Below are 21983 nucleotides of genomic sequence, written 5' to 3' on the forward strand. Positions count from 1 at the left end.
ATGTTCCATCCAAATCATTGATGTAGATGACAAAAAGTAACGGGCCCAGCACTGAACCCTGAGGCACACCACTAGTCACAGGCCTCCAGTCTGAGAAGCAACCTTCCACCATCACCCTGTGCTTCCTTCCATGGAGCCAATTTGCTATCCATTCAGCTATCTCTCCTTGGATCCCATGCGATCTAACCATCCAGAGCAGTCTACCATGTGGAACCTTGTCGAATGGCTTATTGAAGTCCATGTACACAACATCTACAGCTCTGCCCTCATCAACTTTTATGGTCACTTCTTCAAAAAAAATCAATCAGATTTTTGAGACACGACCACCCACGTACAAAACTATGCTGACTATCCCTAATCAGCCCTTGCCCAATCAAATGCATGTATATCCTATCTCTCAGAATACTCTCCAGTAACTTACAGATGCTATGCTCACCGGCCTATAGTTCCCAGCATTTTCCTTGCAGACCTTCTTGAAAAGAGGCACAACATTTGCCACCCTCCATTCTTCCGGCACCTTTCCTGTATTAAGACGACTCGTAAATTTCAACCAGGGCTCCCGCAATTTCCTCTCTAGTTTCCCACAATGTCCTCGGATATATCAGTTCAGGCCCTGGAGATTTGTCTACCTTCAAACACGACAGTACCTTCAGTACCTCTTCGACGGTAACCCTGACTGCTCCAATTTCCTCCATCCTACTGCTATTCTCCTCGGTAAATACAGAGGAGAAATACTCATTTAGTTCCTTGCCCATCTCCCGTGGCTCCACACAGAGGTGACCACTTTGTTTCCTGAGAGGTCCCACTCTCTCTCTAAATACCTTGTCCCCCCTTATGTATTTATAAAATCTTTTGGGATTGTCCTTAATGCTACCCACCAAAGCTATCTCCTGGCCCCTTTTTGCCCTTCTGTTTTCCTTTTTTAGTTTACTCCTTAGTTCCCAAAACTCTTCCATGGATGCACATGATCCCAGCTGCCTATACCTGTCCCATTCTCATTCAAGTCATGTGTATGCATCACGAGCAACAGAGGTCCCAGCACTGATCTCTGTCTCTGATGTCTATACCTCCAGTTGCAGACTTTCATTCAGAAAAACATTAGTCAGACAGGACCTCCTGCCTCCCTTCACCAAGGCAGTTGTAGATCCAGCTGTCTCAAAGAGCTTGACTGATGGAAATTTGGCTTTCTCCAATAAAATGGAGAATGCTGAAAACACAGTAAACCCTCATTTTAATGGACCTCTGGGATGGGTGATTGCAATTTTCACGTGGTCCACCTTGTTTCGACTAATGCAATCAACCCAGCTTGCACAAGCAAGAGGAAGAACGGACCTCTTTATAACAGATCTCGGTTGTGGTTAGATCTACCAATAGCTGTCAACCCTATACAAGGCCTGCACTGCCTCCTGGCCACTTGCAGGCCATGCCGCTGACCATGTACACCTCACTTCCTGAAGTCGATGATGACCTCCTTTATGTTGCTGACATTGACGGATAGGTTGTTGTCTTTACACCACATTAATAACCTCGCAATCTCTTACCTGTACTCTGCCTCATCATTGTTTGAGATCCTCTCCATTAAAATGTTGTGCCAACAAAGTTATAAATGGAGTTTGAGCTGAATTTGACTGCACAGTTGTGTGTGTGTGTGTGTGTGTGTGTGTGTGTGTGTGTGTGTGTGTGTGTGTGTGTGTGTGTGTGTGTGTGTGTGTGTGTGTGTGTGTGTGTGTGTGTGTGTAGCAAGGATCAGATTCATCCTTGCTGAAAATTATCAGGGAGCATGTTTTGTCATCTCTCCACATTGTTTGTGGTCCTAGGGTCAGGAAGCCAAGGATCCTAGGTCCAGGAGTTTGGTTGGGATTATGGTGTTGATGGTGTTGCTATACCTGATAAATAGGTGTCTAACTAGGAGTCATTGCCTAGACATTCTAGCGATGAGTTTAGGGTCGGGGAGATGGTGTCTTCTGTGGACCTGTTGCTGTTATCAGCTCACTGTGTTTGTGGGAACGTGCATAAACTGAGAGCCACATGGCAACAGTCATTCAAGAGCACATGTATACATTATTTCAATGTTTTGAGAGTTAGTTTACTACAGAGCATGAAAGCTGCCATATAAACACAAGTTCTCTACTGCATTCCAGAGAGAGAATTGAATTCCATCTGTTACTTATCTGGAAAGGGAAAGACCGGCGATCGAGATAGGAACAAAGGCACATCAGGAGCAAAATCCTAAAACACAACTCCTCTTTAAGTTGCCAACTGTGAGGAAGGCTTGCACAGTATACGGTGGGATATCAGTTTGAAGAAACGTCACCCATTCCTTCTCTCCAGAGATGCTGCCTGCCCCGCTGAGTTACTCCAGCATTTTGTGTCTACCTTTGATTTAAACCAGCATCTACAATTCTTTCCCACACAGTGCGATATAGATCAGCCACAGAAACGGGCAGAGAAACAGCAGATGGAGTTTAATCCCAGCATGCTTGTGGTGTTGCACTCAATGTATACAGTTAATAGTAAGACCCTTAACAGCATTGATATACAGATAGATCTAAAGGTCCAAGCCCATAACCAAAGTGATACAAAGCTGCAACACGACTTGCCGACTCTTACAACCAATGCCATGACCAACAATGGCGAGCATACCTTATGCCTTCCCATGGCAGACAGGAGTTTTGTGGTAGAGAGGAGTCTTTTGTGAGCAGTTTTGGGCCCCATATCTGAGGAACGATGTGCTGGCACTAGAGAGGGGCCAGAGAATGATCCCAGGAATGCCTGGGTTAACATATAGAAACATAGAAAATAGGTGCAGGAGGCCATTCGCCCCTTCGAGCCAGCACCGCCATTCATTGTGATCATGGCTGATCGTCCCCAATCACTAGCCCATGCCTGCCTTCTCCCCATATCCCTTGATTCCACTAGCCCCTAGAGCTCTATCTAACTCTCTCTTAAATCCATCCTGTGACTTGGCCTCTGTTGCAGGGAATTCCACAAATTCACAACCCTCTGGGTGAAAAGGTTTTTTCTCACCTCAGTCTTAAAATACTTCCCCTTTATTCTAAGACTGTGTCCCCTGGTTCTGGACTCACCCAACATTGGGAACATTTTTCCTGCATCTAGCTTGTCCAGTCCTTTTATAATTTTACTTCAGAGTCACGCGAGTGACTACGTGAAGAACCCGTCCAGCACGCTCCCGCTACAGCTTAAAAAAGACGGACCATCAGGTAAGTTTATTCTGAGGTCGTTTTTTTCGAAAAGAGTTGCTTTGTTTGTCTCACCACGTCGAGACAACTGGAAACATGAGCAAAACAAGGCAAGTAAAGAAGACCGCCCCCCGTTCGACTCCAACAGAGGAGCATTTCATCAGTGGGGGGCAAGAGGCGGTAGGACCGCACACCCTGCGGCCCGCTATTCCTGACACCGAGCCGAGCCCAGTCCCGCTAGCGCAGCCTGAGCAGTGGGCTGGAAGTAAATTAACGCGGAAAACAAACCGGCCGGTAATGTCCGACACCTCGGACGGGGACGTCTCACCGCACGAGAGCGACAAAGACAGCCGCCTGAGCCGCATGGAGCGGCTCATGGAGCAAATGCTCCAGCGAGACTTGCTTTGGGAGCTGGAGCAGTCTCGCCAAGGGAGTTCAGGCACTCCCGCCACAGTGCCTCATAAGGTACTGGCCATCGCTTCCCCCTCAGCCGAGGGCAGCGTTGGCGACCAGGGCTGGGCTAGTCAAGAAGAGGGGTCACTGGCCAAAGATGCCGGGAGTACGCTTGGGGTACAGGACCAGGAAGAGCTGCTGGGTGTGGTCAACTGCTACGTAGCAGCTCCACGAGCAGGACGGCCATTAGAGCCAAAACGGGCGGCCAGCATAGATTACCTGTCCTTCAAACCCCTACAAGAGCAGCTAGTCAATGAGGCACTAGAGCTGTATTCAGCCACAGAAAATTGCGCCTCGCTCAATGTGCCGGCCGTCAACAGCCAAATCTGGGGGCACGTTGGGCAGAACATCCGCAACCAAGAACTAAAATTACAGCGGATTCTCAGGCTCCTGACGTCAGCCATCACTTCCTATGCTCATTCCGTGGATGGGGTGGAAATGACCACGAACCAGCAGGATACGTTATCACTGCTGTGTAACACCCAATTCGAGATCAACAACCTCCATAAGGAGATAATAAAACCTGCCCTCAACCCAAAATTCGCAGGGTTGTGCAAAACACCGGCCTCAGAGCCACAAATCCTGCTCTTCGACAAGGACTTCTCTAAAAAAGTGAAGGACCTGGAAGAGGGGTCCAAAACATTTGGCCTCATAAGGGCAGGCCCCGGGACAAGCAAAGCCACAAAAGCCAAGCGGCAGTACCTCACCGCGTCCACCAGTCGACGTCAGTCTCATGGGACTGGTGAAAGCTCGGGTTCCGCACATTACCCCTGAAAGCCGTTTTTAGGCCAGGGCCCAGAGCGGACCCCATGGAAAATGCACCACCCCCAACCAGCAGCACATCAGACAACACATCGTCCAACGAAGAAACACCCGTAACAATGGAGGTAGGTGGGTCTGGTTCCTACCAGCATATAAAGAGTGGGGGTTCTATACTAACAGGGGGGATATTACACCTGTTTGTGGAAGCATGGAGGTCTATCACAAATGATAAATATATACTCAACAACATTCGTGGATACAAAATAGAATTTGTTCAAGAAAACATGCCACCAGTTCAGCATACACCCCAAAGAGTCTTTTCCCTCTCAGTTAAAGGAAAACTAGAGGGCCAAGCAGAACTGGTGAGGCTACTCACAAAGGGTATCATTGAAAAGACCAAACATGAACCCTTGGAATTTGTCTCAAATATATTCACTAAAACGAAAAAAGATGGTGGCCGTTGCATCATCATTGACTTAACTTCACAAATATGTTTGTTAAGTTTATACATTTCAAAATGGAAACGTTTGTAACTGACAAACTGATTTCCAAAGGATACTTCATGGCAAGCATCAACCTTAAAGATGCTTACTATTCAGTACCCATTCAAAAGGATCATCGCAGATACCTGAAATTTCCCTGGATGGGGCAACAATGGCAGTTTAAAGCATTGCCTATTGGTTTAACATCAGCCCCAAGATTATTCACCAAGATATTAAAACCAGCCTTGGCAATATTAAGAAAACAGAAACATATTGTCTTGGCATACCTTGGATATCTTAATAGTAGTCAAAACCATGGAATTGGCTATATCAGCTGTGTCAGCTACCAAACAATTGTTTGAAACCTTGGGATTTGTCTTACATCCAGATAAATCTAAATTGACGCCATCCACAACCATGGACTATCTGGGATTCACAATTAACTCAGTCCACATGTCTGTAACCTTGCCAAAAGACAAAGCAGCAGAATTGGCACAAACATGGTTATGTGTCATGACCCACCTATTGAACTATATTGACACAACAAGAATTCCCCGAGGGAGAGAAAAAGCCTTATGGGTCAGCCACAAGAAACCTCATGGTCGGGTGACGAGCCAAACTATTTCAAGATGGCTCAAGCAGGTGCTAAAAGCCGCTGGTGTAAATACTAACGTGTATAAATCTCACTCCACCAGGGCAGCATCCACGTAGGTGGCTAAGAGGACGGACGTACCTATGGACCACATCCTGGCTACAGCGGGGGGGTCTGGGGAAAAAACGTTTCAAACTTTTTATAATAAGCCGTTGGCAGAACCTGGAGCAATTTGTTTTTGTTATTGTTTTGTTTTTGTTATTGTTTAATAAACACCATTATTGTCTTTACAAACAGATTCATGGTTGATTAGGATAACATACTTCCTCCCTCAGATGACTTCGGCAGCGAGTGAAGTATGAACTGTTACACGGTTTGAAATCACAGAGCTTTAAAATCTTCACGTAGTCACTCATGTGACTCCGAAGTAAAATAGTAAGATTAATCGAGAACTTACCAGTTTGAAGTTTGATCTGTATTTTATGAGGTGTTACGATGAAGGATTACGTGCCCTCCGCTCCCACCCTCAATTATAGAGATTAACTGGTATTTAAGTTCTCCTTTTCTTTACTATGTTTATTTCAATTATTGTGTTTCCTGTGATTCCACATCGCTGCTTTGAAGTATGTCGCGCATGCGTGCTGGACGGGTTCTTCACGTAATCCCTCATCGTAACTCCTCATAAAATACAGATCAAACTTCGAACTGGTAAGTTCTCGTTTAATCTTACTATTTTATATGATGAGCATTTGTCAGCACTAGGTCTACATACATAGATACATAGACAAAAGGTGCAGGATGAGGCCATTCGGCCCTTCGAGCCAGCACCATCTTTCAATGTGATCATGGCTGATCATCCACAGCCAGTTCCCCATTCCTGCCTTCTCCACATATCACTTGATTCTGCTAGCCCCAAGAGTTCTATCTAACTCTCTCTGTAAAGCACCCAGTGAATCGGCCTCCACTGCCTTCTGAGGCAGAGAATTCCACAAACTCACAACTGTCAGGGTGAAAACATTTGTTCTCATTTCAGTTCTAAATGACCTACCCCTTATTCTTAAACTGTGGGCCCTGGTTCTTGACTCCCCCAACATCGGGAACATGTTTACTGCATCTAGCGTGTCCAATCCCTTAATAATTTTATATGTTTCCATTAGATCCCCTTTAATTAAAAATAAATTGGATAGTTATATGGATGGGAAGGGAATGGAGGGTTATGGTCTGAGCGCAGGTATATGGGACTAGGGGAGATTATGTGTTCGGCACGGACTAGAAGGGTCGAGATGGCCTGTTTCCGTGCTGTAATTGTTATATGGTTATATGGTTAATCCTTCTATGGCACGCCAGATATTGATCTAATTGTTTCTTAAGCATGGCAATAGTCCTGCCTCAACTAGACTTGGCGGCACGGTGATGCAGAGGTAGAATAGCTGCCTCACAGTGCGCGAGGCCCGGGTGCTGTCTGTATAGAGACTGTACGTTCTCCCCGAGACCCCATGGGTTTCCTCCAGGTGCTCCGGTTTCCTCCCACACTCCAAAGACGTGCAGGTTTGTAGGTTAATTGTTTTCGTAAAAATTATAAATAGTCCTAAGTGTGTAGGATAGTGTTGGTGTGCGCAGTGATCACTAGTCAGCACAGACTCAGTGGGCCGAAGGGCCTCTTTCCAGATTGTATCTCTTAACTACCTCCTCTGGCAGCTTGTTCCATTCACCCACCACCCTTCATATTCCGTTTAAATCTTTCCCCCCCTCACCTTAAACCCATGCTCTCCAGTTCTCGATTCCCCTACTCTGGGCTAGTGACTCTGTGCATCTAACTGATCTATTCCTCTCATGATCTTATCTATAAGATCACCCCTCATCCTCCAGTGCTCCAAGGAATAGAGTCCAAGCCTGCTCAACCTCTCCCTACAGCTTAGACCTTCGAGTCCTGGCACCATCCTCGTAAATCTTCTCTGTGCCCTTTCCAACTTGACATCTTTCCTGGAAGGCGCCCAGATCTGAACACAATACTCTAAATGCGGCCTCATCAACGTCTTATACAACTGCAACATGACCTCGCAACTTCTATACTCAATACTCTCATCTTCAATCAGTGGAGGATCCCGTTACCACCCATCAGTATAGTGACCTGGAGACACCTTACCTTGCACATAGACATAATATGCTGGAGTAACTCTCTGGAGAGAAGGAACGGGTGACGTTTCGGGTCGAGACCCTTTTTCATACTGAGAGTCAGGACACACACAGAGGTACGGAAGGTAAGGTGTGAAAATAACAAATCAAAGCAGGCGATGATCAAGGAAATGTAGAATGGTATATTATTGTCCGGAAAGATGACAACAAGGCATACAATCAGCAAAATTAATCAGGACAAAACTAGTCGGAGAACTAGGGTGGGGGAGGAACAGAGAAATAGGGTTACTTAAAGTTAGAGAAATTAATGTTCATACCGCAGGGGTGTGAACTGCCCAAGCGAAATATGAGGTGATGTTCCTCCAATTTGCGCTGGGCATCACTCTGGCAATGGAGGAGGCCCAGGACAGAGAGGTCAGTGTGGGAATGGGAGTTAAAGTGTTGAGCAACCGGAATATCGTGTAAGCCTAGCCAGACTGAACGGAGGTGTTGAGTGAAATGATAGCTGAGCCTGCACTTGGTGTCGTGATATATAGGAGTTCATACCTGTAACAGCAGATACAGTGGATGAGGTTGGAGGAGGTGCAAGTGAACCTCTGCCTAAACCTGTAAGGATTTTCAGGGTCCTTGGACAGACTCGAGGGAGGAGGTAAACGGACAGGTGTTGCACCTCATGCGATTCCTGGGGAAAGTACCTGGGGAGAGGCTGGTTTGGGCGACTCCCCCTCCTTACCCTGCAACTGGCTGAAGTTGGTCATGAAGTCCGCGGAGATGGATTTGAGTTCATTGTCCTGCAGGGAAACAAAGCGAATGTTTCCCACCACATCCTTCATCATTTTGAAGAGTGCCACCGGGAAAGAGGTGAGTTTGCAGTTCGACAGGTCTGGGGAAACAAAGATGAACAGTGTACCGTGTCAGGAGAACAGTTATAATGCAACACTAACATCCTAGGCCCTTGCTCTGATTGCTCCCCCCCCCCCCCCCCCCCCCCAACTACCCATGTCATTCTCAAGCTCCATTCATTCCCAAAAATGCATCTATTTTTGTTTAGGAAGCTGTTTCCACTTCTGCCTCTCTGGCTGTTCTCAGTTAGTCTCTAAATTCTGAATTTATTCTTCTGATCCAGATCTCATTGATAATCTCTGTAGTCACTGATCCATCCAGTTACAATATACAATAGACAATAGGTGCAGGAGGAGGCCATTCGGCCCTTCGAGCCAGCCATTCAATGTGATCATGGCTGATCATCCCCAATCAGTACCCCGTTCCTGCCTTCTCCCCATATCTCCTGACTCCACTATTTTTAAGAGCCCTATCTAGCTCTCTCTTGAAAGCATCCAGAGAACCTGCCTCCACTGAGGCAGAGTATTCCACAGACTCATCACTCTCTGTGAGAAAAAGTGTTTCCTCGTCTCCATTCTAAATGGCTTACTCCTTATTCTTAAACTATGGCCCCTGGTTCTGGACCAAAACCTCCAACTCCTTTAGCAAGTTGTGTAATTGTTACCAAATTTATCTCCCATTCATTTACAGATTTGAACCTCTGGGTATTCAAAGCTGGACATGACAGTGGCAAGATAGTTGAGTTGTGCAACATTGAGTTGTGCAAGATAGTTGAGTTGTGCAAGAGCATAGATGTTGGGAGGTCATGTTGTGTAAGATGGAGGTGAGGCCGCATTTAGAGTATTGTGTTAATTTCTGAGCAGCATGTTACAGGAAAGATGTTGTCAAGCTTGAAAGTGTGCAAAGAAGATAGATACAAAATGCTGGAGTAACTCAGCGGAGTTCAGACTGGAGTCTGAAGAAGGGTCTCGACCCGAAACATCACCCATTCCTTCTCTCCAAAGAAGCAGTCTGTCCCACTGAGTTTCCCCAGCTTTTTGTGTTTATCTATGGTTTAAACCAGCATCTGCAGTCCCTTCTTACACAACAGTAAAAATAAGATTTACGAGGATGTTGCCAGGACTCGAGGGTCTGAGCTACAGGGAGAGGTTTAGGTAGATTAGGGGCATTACTGGTCGGCGCAGACTCGGTTGGCCAAAGGGTCTGTATCCGCTCTGTATCTCTAAAGTCTAAAGCTCCTTCTTCAACACTACAAAGAAATTCATCGCCAATCTCCTAGACCCAAGAATCAGCATCCTGTTCAACACTGGATCGTCAACTTCCTGACCCAGAGACCACAATCAGTGAGAGAGGCAACAAAATGTCCTCCACTATAATTGTCCACACGAGTACCTTGCAAGGATGTCTTCCCAGTCCCCTACAACACTCCCTATATGATCACAACCAGGAGGACACATTCTGCTCTAACTCCATCTATACATTTGCTGATGACACCACAGTAGTGGGCAGGTAAACTAAATTACGTAGATACATAGACAAGAGGTGCAGGAGTAGGCCATTCGGCCCTTCGAGCCTGCAACCCCATTCAATGTGATCATGGCTGATCATCCACAGCCAGTACCCCATTCCTGCCTTCTACCCATATCCCTTGATTCCGCTAGCCCCGAGAGCTCTATCTAACTCTCTTTTAAATGCATCCAGTGAATTGGCCTCCACTGCCTTCTGAGACAGAGAATTCCAGATTCACAACTATCTGGGTGAAATTTTTTTTCCTCATCACTAGTCAGGATGTTTAGGCACTAAAAAACACTGAAATAGGCAGGCAAAAAGGCACAATAAAATTACAAAAAAGGCACGGAAAAGGCATTTAAGGACGAAAAACGGCATATGGTATTAAAATGATAATATATACTACATTGAATGCCCAAAGTTGCCTGGTTGCACATAATTACTAGCATTTTTTTCAAATTATCTGGTGTTAAACTATGACGTCTATCAAACAGAATATGCTTCAGTTGTGAAAAACATATTTTTCCCTCAGCTGAGGTCACTGGTGCATACCCGAAACAAGCTACAGACTATATTCATGTCAATATCTTGTGCAGTACAACTACCTTTGAGAACTTAAATATGTTTTGAATTTCTTCAAGATCTTTGTTAGCTAAAATCACTCTCTCACATTTTCCCCTTCAACCATCCTTATACTCCCAATTTGTCAACCCCTACCCCCGCTATTTAGTTTAAACCCACACGTGTGGCACTAGTAAACATGCCTGCCAGAATGTTGTTCCCCCTCCAGTTAAGGTGTAACCAGTCCCTTTTGTACAGGTCACCCCTGCCCCAGAAGAGATCCCAGTGGTCTTTAAATCTGAATCCCTACTCCCTGCACGCACCCCTCAGCCTATCTCCCTGTTCCTGCCCTCACCAGCACAAGGTACTGGAAGTAAACCCAAAATAACCACCATAGAATGCCTCCTTTTCAGCCTTCTTCCTAACTCTCTAAACTCACGTTACAGAGCCTTCTTCCTCTTCTTCCCGATGTCATTTGTGCCCACATGCACAACCATTTCCGGCTGCTCACCTTCCCTCTTGAGGATGTTATGAAGTTCAGATGCTCCAAGACATCTTGGATCCTGCCACCAGGGAGGCAACACACCATCCTCGAGTCTCGCATGTCGCAAATTAAATTAATTTGGAACTTCTCTATAATATTGCAATGCTGTGAAACTATGTTCTGCGCTCTCGAGTGTGAAGGACACTAATGCCCCTCTCCCACTTAGGAAACCTGAAAGGAAACCTCTGGAGACTTTGCGCCTCACCCAAGGTTTCCGTGCAGTTCCCGGTCTCCCTACCTGCTTCCACTATCTGCAACCTCCGGCAACCACCTGCAACCTCCAGGAACCGCACAGAAACGTTGGGTGGGGCGCAGTCTCCAGAGGTTTCTGTTCAGGTTTCCTAAGTGGGACAGGGGCATAACATGAATCGCCACCATCTATTTTATCCAGAGATGCTGCCTGACCCTCTGAGTCACTCCAGCACATTGTGTCTCTTTCTGCACACTGGTATTTTGCTCTTTACTCTACCTATTGTACTAGTGCATGGGCTGATTGTATTCATGCATTATATGATTGGATTTGTCTGGACCGCACACGAACAAAAGCTTTTCACAGTCTCTCTGTATACGTGGCAGTAATAAACCGATACCATCAAATCCCCATCAATACTGGTCTCATCTGCCAGCACTTTGTGCCTCGTGTTCTGTACAGTGGCAAGTCCTTTAGTGCCTTCCACATTCCAACCGCCCACTGTCTGAAATCTTCTTCCTCTGCTTCTCTCTACACCAATGCCCCCTAGTTTTAGATACCTCTATACGGGGAAATAAGGAACTACAGATGCAGCTTTACAAAAGAAAAAAGCGTAAAGGTGTTGGGAGTAACTCAGCAAGTCAGGCAGCATCAGTGGTGGACATGGGTAGGCGATGCATTGTGTCAGGACCCTTCTTCAGATCCAAGGTTCAGCTTCACTGCGGTGAATTCTGTTCCACACGTGTTGATAAAGGAGATGGCAGATCATTCAACAACTGTTCATTAGCTTGAGAGTGAATGGTTTATACAGCAGGACCAAAGCACCAAGTGCTGGAGTAACTCAGCCGGTCAGGCAGCACCTCCGGAGAACATGGAGAGGTGACGTTTCGGGTCGGGATCCTTCTTCAGACAGATTGCAGTAAGCGGGGAGGGGGAGAAAGTTGGAAGAGTTGTCAAGGTGGGACAGACCCCGCAGATGGTACAGGTGAGAGGGAGGCTTTGATTAACAGACGGGTGGACAAAGGCCAGAGATGAAAAGACAAAGGGGAGTAAGATAGGAGAGATGAGGAGTGTGATTTAAAGCCAGAGGAAGGGACATGGGTGGAAGGGGACAGACACAAAATGCTGGAGTCACTCAGCGGGTCAGGCAGCATCTCTGGAGTGAAGAAATGGGTGACATTTTGGGTCGAGACACTTCTTCAGACCGAATGTCAGGGGAGAGGGAGACTAGAGATATGGAAGGGGAAGGTGTGAAAAGACCAGATCAAAACAGGACAGTGAAATGGGTCAGAGAACTAGGGTGGGGGAAAGATTGGAGGGAGAGCGAAAGCAAGAGTTATTTGAAGTTAGATTCATCAATATTCATACCGCTGGGTTGTAAACTGCACAAACGGAATACGATGTGATGTTGTGCTGTTGGGTGAAAGGGGGTGGGGGGGTGGATAGTGGGTGAGGTTCATGTGCACCTGGGTGGGGCACAGGGAAGAGGAGAAAAAAGAAGGGTGTGTGTGTTACCTTCAATTAGAGAGTTCAATGTTTATACCGTTGGGGTGTAAGCTGCCCAAACAAAATATGAGGCTGTTTCTCCAGTTTGCATGTGGCATCACTCTGGCAATGGAGGAGCCCAGGACAGCAAGGTCAGTGTGGGAATGGGAAGAGGAGTTGAAATATTTAGCAACTGGGAGATCCATCAGGCCTTGGTGGACCGAGCGCACGTGTTCCGTGAAACAGTCACCGTGTCTACACCTAGTCCCACAGATGTACCAGGAGCCCACATCGGGAACACTCGGTGCAGTAGATGAGGTTCGAAGAGGTACGTGAACCTCGGCCTCATCTGGAAGGACTGTCAGGGTCCCTGTACAGTCAAGGAGGAGGTATAGGGACAGATGTCACACCGCCTGCGGTTACTGGGAAAAGTACCTGGGGAGGCGCTGGTTTGGGTGGAAAGGGATGGGTGAACCATGAAGGGATGAGTTGCTGAAAGCGGGGTCACTGTGGAAGGTGAAAAGGATGTAAATGGTAAGAATGTCTGGTTGTGAAATCACATTGGAGGTGGAAATGTTGCAGAATGATGTGTTGGATGTGGATGCTGGTGGAATGAAGGGCGAGGACCAGGGGAACTCTATCCTTGTTCGGTCCAAAGCGAGGAGGATCGAGAGCAGAACTACGGGACAGAGGAGATGTGGGTGAGGGATCCATCTATGACAGTAACCATGTTTGCTAAACAAAGAGGACACCTCGGATGTCCTAGAATGGAGAGCCTCATCTTGGGGGCAGATGTGGTGGAGACAGAGGAATTGATAGTAGGGGATAGTGTCTTTGCAAGAGGCAGGGTGAGTGCAGGTGTAGTCCAGATAACTGTGTGAGTCGGCGGGTTTGTGGTAGGCATCAATAGTCTGTCCCTTGTGATGGAGACAGTGAGATCATGAAAGGGGAAAGAGGTGTCAGAGATGGTCCCTGAATTTGAGGGCAGGTTGGAAGAGGTGTAGAAATCATTGAGTTGTGCACGGGTGCAGGAGGCAGCCCCGATGTAGTGGAGAGGGAGTTGGGGGAAGGGGCCAGTGTAAGTTTGGAACAAGGACTGTTTGATGGAACCAGCTCTTTATTGGGGAAGGATTCCTATTGTTCAATACAATCCATGCCTCATAGTTTTGTGACCCGACCACGTTTGCCCTCTGCCCCCTACACTCCCAGGAAAACACTCCCAGCCCACCCAGTAACTGAAACACTCCACCCCAGGCAGCATCTTGTGAATCTCCTCCACACCATCTCCAGTGCAGGCACATCCTTCCTGTAGGGTGGCAAACAGAACCGTAAAGTTCCAACTGTGCCTCATAAACATTGTACTGTAACCTCGGAGATAGACACAAGCTGGAATAACTCAGCAGGTCAGGCAGCATCTCAGGAGGAAAGGAATAGGTGACGTTTCTTATCGAGACCCTTTCTTCACTGACTGGATAGCGTGCAACTGAAATGTTTTTCACTGTACGTCGGTGGCAAAAAGACAAATATGACACATGACAATGAAACCAAACTAAGTTTCAAGGGGAAATATCACCAACAATCTATCTTGTACCAACCACATTGAAGCTGCGGCCAAAATAAGGCACGCCCGCTACTTCTACTGAAGACTAAGCAAGTTCGGAATGTCGCCAACGATTCTCATCAACTTCTACAAAGTGGAAAGCATCCTATAGGGATGCATCACAGCTGGGTTTGGGAATTGCTCTGCCCGAGATGGGAAGAGATTGCAATGAGCTGTGGATGTAGCCCAGCCCATACCACAGACAAAAAAAACACCTCACCATTGACACCATCTACACTACACTCTGCCTTGCGATAGCAGCCAATAGAATCAAGTACGTTTTTCACCTCCATCGTTCCCTCTTCTCTCCTCTGCCGTATGACAGAAGATGCCAAACCTTAACAGCACGTTCCCCAGATTCAGCAACAGCATCTTTCCCGCTGATATCAGACAATGCGATGGTCCTCCCACAAGCTAGAGCATATCCCGATCTTCCAATCTACCTCATTGTTGACATTGAACTTTTATCTGTAACGGGGCGCCACTGTGGCAGTTTATGAAACAGATAGACATGTACATGGATGGGACAGGTTCGGTGGGATATCGGCCAAATATAGGTAGATGGGACTCGTGTAGATGGGACATGTTGGTCGGTGTGGGCAAGTTGGCCCGAGGGGCCTGTTTCCATGCTGTATCACTCTCTCTCTCTATGACAGTGAGCCGTGCTTACTTTAACACTGCCTCTGAACAGTAAGCAAGGTTTACAAACCTCCACTCCCATGTGCTTCATCAATGTCCACTCCCATATTTGGATGGCAACTCCTTGTCCTTTAGTCTGCCTTGATCTTACACTCCTCGTATAGTCTACAGTTGTTTCTGAAACCACTACTCTCCAAATGTATGTTTAAAAGGTTAACTGGCTTCAGTAAAATTGTTAAATGTCTATAGTGTGTGTAGGTTAACATTAATGTGCGGGGATCACTGGTCAGCCTCGACTCGGTGGGCCGAAGGGCCCGTTTCCGCGCTGATTCTCTAAAACTAAAAACTTTGTCCCAGCCAAGGAGTTGGCATCTCTGGTGCTGAAATGATCGCCAATCAGCTTCACAGTCACCACACTTACTGATACTGCATCTACCACATCACAATCGCAGAGCTGCACCACATGGATACAGGCTCTTCAGCCCATCTCATCCATGACGATCAAGGTGCCATTTCCCTGCATCTGCCCTATATCCCTCTAAACCCGTCTATCCATATACCTGCGGAGAAGGAATAGGTGACGTTTCGGGTCGAGACCTTTCTTCAGACTGATAGTCAGGGGAGAGGGAAAGGAGAGATATGAATAGGTATAAAGAAACAAATTAATGATGCAAAAGGACAAATCAAAGCCCCTGACAGTCTGAAGAATGGTCCCAACCCAAAACATCACCTATTCATTTTCTCAAGAGATGCTGCCTGACCATCTGTTACTCCAGCTTTTTTGTCTTTTTGGTGTAAACCAGCATCCACAGTTCCTTCTTACACACTATCCATATACCTGTCCAAATGCCTTTTAAATATTGTATTTGCACCTGCCTCCACCCTCAGGTCCCCTTTCAATCATTTCCCTCTCACCCTAAACCAATGCTTCTTGAACATCAAATAGCACAACACAAGACTAGGCTATTCGGTCCACGATATCTGTGAAATCCAATGTACCAATTTATAAACTAATGCTGTCCGCCTGCACATGGCCCATATCACTCAATTCCTTGCGTATCGATGTGCCTGTCTAAATGCCTCTTAACCATTGCTATTGGATCTTCTTCCGACATGATCTCCTAGTTCCCAAACACTTTAACTTCCCCTCACATTCCCACACTGACCTTTCTGTCCTGGGCATCATCCTTGTGAGGCCCAACGCAAATTGGAGGAACAGCATCTCATACTTTGCTTGGGCAGCTTACAGCCCAGCGGTATGAATATTGATTTCTCTCAGTTCAAGTAACCCTTGCATCCCCTCTCTCCCCAACGCTCTCCCATCCTAGTCGTTGTACTAGTTTCACTGTTGTCCTGTTAAGTTTCACTGTCTGCATAACTTGTTATCACCTAGCCCACAGCCAACACATTTCCTTGATCATTGTTACTTTTTCATTTGTTCTATATCTCTCTATACCGCCATCTGCATCTCTCGTTTCCCTTTCTCCTGACTCTCAGTCTGAAGAAGAGTCTCGACCCGAAACGTCGCCTATTCCTTCCCTCCAGAGATGCTGCCTGACCCATTAAGTTACTCCAGTTTTTTGTGTCTATCTTCGGTTTAAACCAGCATCTGCAGTTCCTTCCTGCACTATTATGAGGGCACACTTAGGAGTATTTTGTTCAATATTGGTCACCCTGCTGTAGGAAAGCTGAAATGAGTGCAGAGATTTACGGGGATATTGCCTGGGCTCGAGGGCATGAGCTACGGGGAGATGTTGCGGCAGCTAGAACTCTATTCCATGGAGCGCAGGAGGATGAGGGATGATCTTCTGGAGGAGTATAAGATCATGATGGGAAGAGATAGGATGAATGCACAGTCTTTTCCCCAAAGGTTCAGGATTGAAGAATTAGAGGACATAGGCTTAAGGTGAGAGGGGAAAGATTGAATAGGGACCCGAGGCAACTTTTGTATGGAACATGGATGTAGGATGCAGCTACCATAGCAACATTTAAGACATTTGGACAGGTACATAAATAGGAAAGGGAGATGGGCCAAAAGGCATCTTGGGGTACATGCTGCAGATGGGCTAAAGGGCCTGTTAATGTGCTCTATTATATCTGTGATCTTCCCGATTCTCCATTTGGTCATGAAGTGTACAAAGGTAAAACACAAGCTTGCAGTTGCCAAGTAAACAGCACTCGCCTGAATTTTTACTCGTTTTTCCTGCTCTGCGCTCTTGATGTGAAGGAAGGGGCAGCAGGTGCTGCTTTACATCGAAGACAGACACAAATAGCTGGAGTAACTCAGTGAGACAGGCAACATCTCTGGAGAGAAGGAATGGGAGACGTTTCGGGGTCGAGACTCATCTCAGTCTGTAGAATGGTCTCGACCCTAAACGTGACCTATTCCTTTTCGCCAGAGATGCTGTTTAAGCCGTTGAGTTACTCCAGCATTTTCTGTCTGTCTGTGCTTTAGATCGCTGGTTTTGAGTTCTGAACCTGCAAGTGTCCAACGCTGGCTTCAATAAGTGGAGCCAATCTCTCAGTGAGAGCTGCACCAGGGCAGGTTGAAGCCCTGATCATTTTACACAGCTATTTCCAGCAGCGCTCCCTCACCCACAGCAGTGTGGACCAGAGTGACAACTCCAGACCCAGCCCCAGCTCACCCCCAGTTCCTCAATTGCTGTCACCACCCCACCCTGGGTCACCCCTCGACTCGGCTCACCCCTAGTTCCCCAGGTACCCCCAACCCAGGGATTAGGTCACCCTCACCCCCCCTCCACGGCCAGTCATACAGTAGGTCTCTCCCCATCCCCAGTCACTGCCACCCCACTTTTTTCCACCGCCCCCTCCCCTCACTGCTCCACAACCCACTCTGTGCCCCCCTCATCCCCCCCCCCCCCCCCCAGTGCCACCCTCATCCCGCTAACCCCCCTCCCACCACCCACTCTGTGCCCCCCCCCACCCAGACGCTCGCTGCGCTCCGCCACCATCTCTTTGACGATCCGCGCCACCCCCTGGCTGCGTCCGCGGCCATTCTCTCCGCTGTCCGCTCGCTGCAACACGGAAACACACCGTCACAGGACGGGACAAACACGGGGAGCACCACACACACACGTCTGGGTAACTGGGCTTTCCTCACCAAAGAGCTCCTCTGGTATCTTTGATCCTGACGGGACGGGCGGAGACAAGGGGAGGGGTTGGGTAGAGGGGGGGGAGGGGTTGGGTAGAGGGGGGGGAGGGGCGGGGTAGACAGGGGAAGGGGTGGACGCAGGCTCTGCTGGGCCCCGGGACTCTTCCCCTCCCCGCAGCGCTCGCCCGCCCGACGACCGGAGCGGCCCCCCACTCTCCCCCCCGCTCCGGCACCGGCACCGGCACCGGCACTCACCACCGGCCTGACTCGCCACTGACTGTCCCGGGCCGCCGGGCCGCCGGGCCGCCGGGCGCCGGCAGCGGGGAGACGCTTCAGGCCGCGAGGAGCGGCGGAGGGAGGGAGGGGAGTAGAGGTGGGGAGGAGGAGACTGGGGAGCGATGGAGCAAAGATCTTATAGCGAAGCAAGATAGGCTACTCCTGCTAAATGCAATGGACTGACGTGTAGTACGCTATGGAGGGGATCATGGGCATTTTCCACGCCCATTTTAGTAACCTGAGCCTACCTAACCCGACCCGACTCGCAGTGTAATCAATGTTGCGGGGCAACAGTTTGTGTGGGTCAGATTCATAAATTTGTCAGGTGAAACTTCTTGTCAAGAATAAAATTTGATTCTGGTAACTGTCTTTTTTAATGTTTTTTTAAATCATTTCTTTTTAAATGGCTCACAAACAGTGTTTGAGTTGATTTTGTAGCAACCGGAACCGACCCGACTCGCAGGGTGATTGACAGGGGGGGACTTTTTGTGCGTGATATAGGGTTAGATTCATAATTCTGTTAGTTCATAATTCTGTTGATTCTTGTTAAGGAATAAAATGTTTATAAACACACATACATGAAAATTATATAAATGTATATAACACACACAATTATATTTCTTCTAATCCAATAATGAACTTTATTTCAGACTAGACAAGGGACATTAAATAAGAAACATTGTAAATAAGAAACATTGTCTTGGGGCACTCTCTCTCCCCGCTGCCCCGGGCCCCGCACTCTCTCTCCCCGCTGCCCCGGGCCCCGCACTCTCTCTCCCCGCTGCCCCGGGCCCCGCACTCTCACCGGCCTGACTCGGCACTGACTGTCCCGGGCCGCCGGGCGCCGGTAGCGGGGAGACGCTTCAGGCTTCAGGCCGCGAGCAGCGGCGGAGGGAGGGAGGGAGGGGAGTAGAGGTGGGGAGGAGGAGACTGGGGAGAGATGGAGGGAGAGAAAGGGAAACGGAAACAGAAGGAGGGAGGGAAAGAGATGGGGGGATGGGAGAGAGAAAGAAAGAGGGACAAAGAAAGGGAGGGACGGAGAGAGGGACAGACAGATAGATGGAAGGAAGGGGGTGGCCGAGGAGGAGGAGTGATGGGAGATGTATGTGGAGAGGGAGGGAGGGAGTCAGGGGTAAAGCAGCAGCACGAGTGAGGGATTGGTGCGGAGGGGGTGCAAGGCAGGTCAAGGTGTTCTGAGCGAGGGCAGATGGAAAGTGAGGAAGGTTGTGGAGAAGGAAGGGGGGGGGGGGATGGGGGAGGGGAGGGGGGGAAGGGTGAGGGAGGGGATGGTAGAGGAGAGAATGAGGGGGTGGTCTATCAGGGTAAGGAAAAAGGGAGCAGTGAAGGAGGTTTAGGGGGTGGGAGAGGGATGAAGCGGGCAATGAAGATGAGGGAGGGGGTGGAGAGGGCGAGGGGTGGTATTGAACTATAACCAACAGTTTGAAGACCCGGAACGTCACCTATTATTTTTCTCCACTGATGCCGCCTGACCCGCTGTGTTACTCCAGGTTACAGTACAACTTTATAAAGCATTTATGAGACACAGTTGGAACATTACGGTTCTGTTTGCCACCCTACAGGATGAGCCTGCACTGGGGATGGTGTGGAGGAAATTCACAAGATGCTGCCTGGATGGAGTGTTTCAGTTACTGGGTGGGCTGGGAGTGTAGTGGTCAGAGGGCAAACCTGGTCGGGTCACAAAACTATGAGGCATGAATTGTATTGAACAATAGGAATCCTTCCCCAATAAAGAGCTGGTTCCATCAAACAGTCCTTGTTCCAAACGTACACTGGCCCCTTCCCCCAAATCCCAAACTTCCAACCTGCCCTCAAATTCAAGGACCATCTCTGACACCTCTCTTCCCTTTCATGATCTCACTGTCTCCATCACAAGGGACAGACTATTGACTGATGCCTACCACAAACCTGCCACAGTTATCTGGACCACACCTCCACTCACCCTGCCTCTTGCAAAGATGCTATCCCCTACGCAATTTCGCCATCTCTGCCACATCTGCTCCCAATATGAGGCTTTCCATACTAGGACATCTGCGATCTGCGATGTCCCTTTCTTTAGTAAATGTGCTTCTCCTGGTCCTCAGCCTTCACCCCACCACCCACCACCCTCCACATTCAACAAATTATCCTGCAGCATTTCCGTCACCTCCAATAGGGTCCCACGACCGCTCCCCCTTCCAAACTATGGCTCACTCATCCCTCCCCACCCAAACAACCTCCTCAGCAGTTACTTCCCCCTGTAACAGCAGGAGATAGAAACATAGAAAATAGGTGCAGGAGTAGGCCATTCGGCCCTTCGAGCCTGCACCGCCATTCGATATGATCATGGCTGGTCATCCAAATCAGTATCCCATCCCTGCCTTCTCTCCATACCCCCTGATCCCTTTAGCCACAAGGGCCACATCTAACTCCCACTTAAATATAGCCAATGAACTGGCCTCAACTACCTTCTGTGGCAGAGAATTCCACAGATTCACCACTGTGTGAAAAATGATTTTCTCATCCTAAAAGACTTCCCTCTTATCTTTAAACTGTGACCCCTAGTTCTGGACTTCCCCAACATCGGGAATAATCTTCCTGCATCTAGCCTGTCCAACCCCTTAAGAATTTTGTAAGTTTCTATAAGATCCCCCCTCTATCTTCTAAATTCTAGCATGTACAAGCCAAGTCTATCCAGTCTTTCTTCATATGAAAGTCCTGTCATCCCAGGAATCAATCTGGTGAACCTTCTCTGTACTCCCTCTAAGGCAAGAATGTCTTTCCTCAGATTAGGAGACCAAAACTGTATGCAACATCTGGCCCTATACCTGCTCCCTCGACTGTCCAGGAACCATGACAGTCCTTCCAGGTGAGACAGCGGTTCACTTGCACCTCCTTTAACCTCACCTCCTGCATCCAGTATTCCCAATGTGGCCTCTTGTACATCGGCGAGGCCAAGCGTCAACTCAGCGACTATTTCGCCAAACACTTACGCTCGGTTCACCAATGCTTACTGGATCTCCCAGTGGCTAACCACTTTACCTCCCCTTGCCATTCCCACACTGATCTTTCTGTCCTGGGCCTCCTCCATAGCCAGAGTATGCAAACTGGAGGAACAGCACCTCATATTCTGCTTGAGCTGACAGCCAAGAGTGTGAACAGTGAATTATTTAATTGGAGGTAGCACATCTCCTTTTTTCCCTCTTGCCATTATAACCATATAACCATATAACAATTACAGCACGGAAACAGGCCATCTCGGCCCTACAAGTCCGTGCCGAACAATTATTTTCCCCTAGTCCCATCTACCTGCACTCAGACCATAACCCTCCATTCCTTTCCCATCCATATGCCTATCCAATTTATTTTTAAATGATAAAATCGAACCTGCCTCCACCACTTCCACTGGAAGTTCATTCCACACAGCTACCACTCTCTGAGTATAGAAGTTCCCCCTCATGTTACTCCTAAACTTCTGTCCCTTAATTCTGAAGTCATGTCCTCTTGAATCTTCCCTAATCTCAATGGGAAAAGCCTATCCACGTCAACTCTGTCTATCCCTCTCATCATTTTACATTATTCCACCCCCTCTGTCCTTTCCC

At 48.0% G+C, this 21983-nt stretch overlaps 1 protein-coding gene across 3 annotated transcripts in view; it reads right to left on the minus strand.

Moving 5' to 3' along the window:
- The window catches only part of lrrc20 (leucine rich repeat containing 20), a 33401-nt gene extending 14084 nt beyond the window's left edge, over positions 1-19317 (minus strand). Inside the window, exons 1-3 of one of the 3 annotated variants that reach the window (XM_055661950.1) lie at positions 19190-19317; positions 17941-18031; positions 8359-8508 (exon numbers count right to left, since the gene is read on the minus strand). In XM_055661950.1, coding sequence (XP_055517925.1) covers positions 8359-8508; positions 17941-17968 — 178 coding nt within the window. In that variant the 5' untranslated portion in view covers positions 17969-18031; positions 19190-19317. The other 2 variants (XM_055661952.1, XM_055661951.1) reach the window with 2 other exon arrangements.
- Between the last annotated feature and the right edge of the window lie 2666 nt (positions 19318-21983).

The sequence above is a fragment of the Leucoraja erinacea genome, chromosome 34 (genome assembly GCF_028641065.1).
Source record: "Leucoraja erinacea ecotype New England chromosome 34, Leri_hhj_1, whole genome shotgun sequence".
Lineage (NCBI taxonomy): Eukaryota > Metazoa > Chordata > Chondrichthyes > Rajiformes > Rajidae > Leucoraja > Leucoraja erinaceus.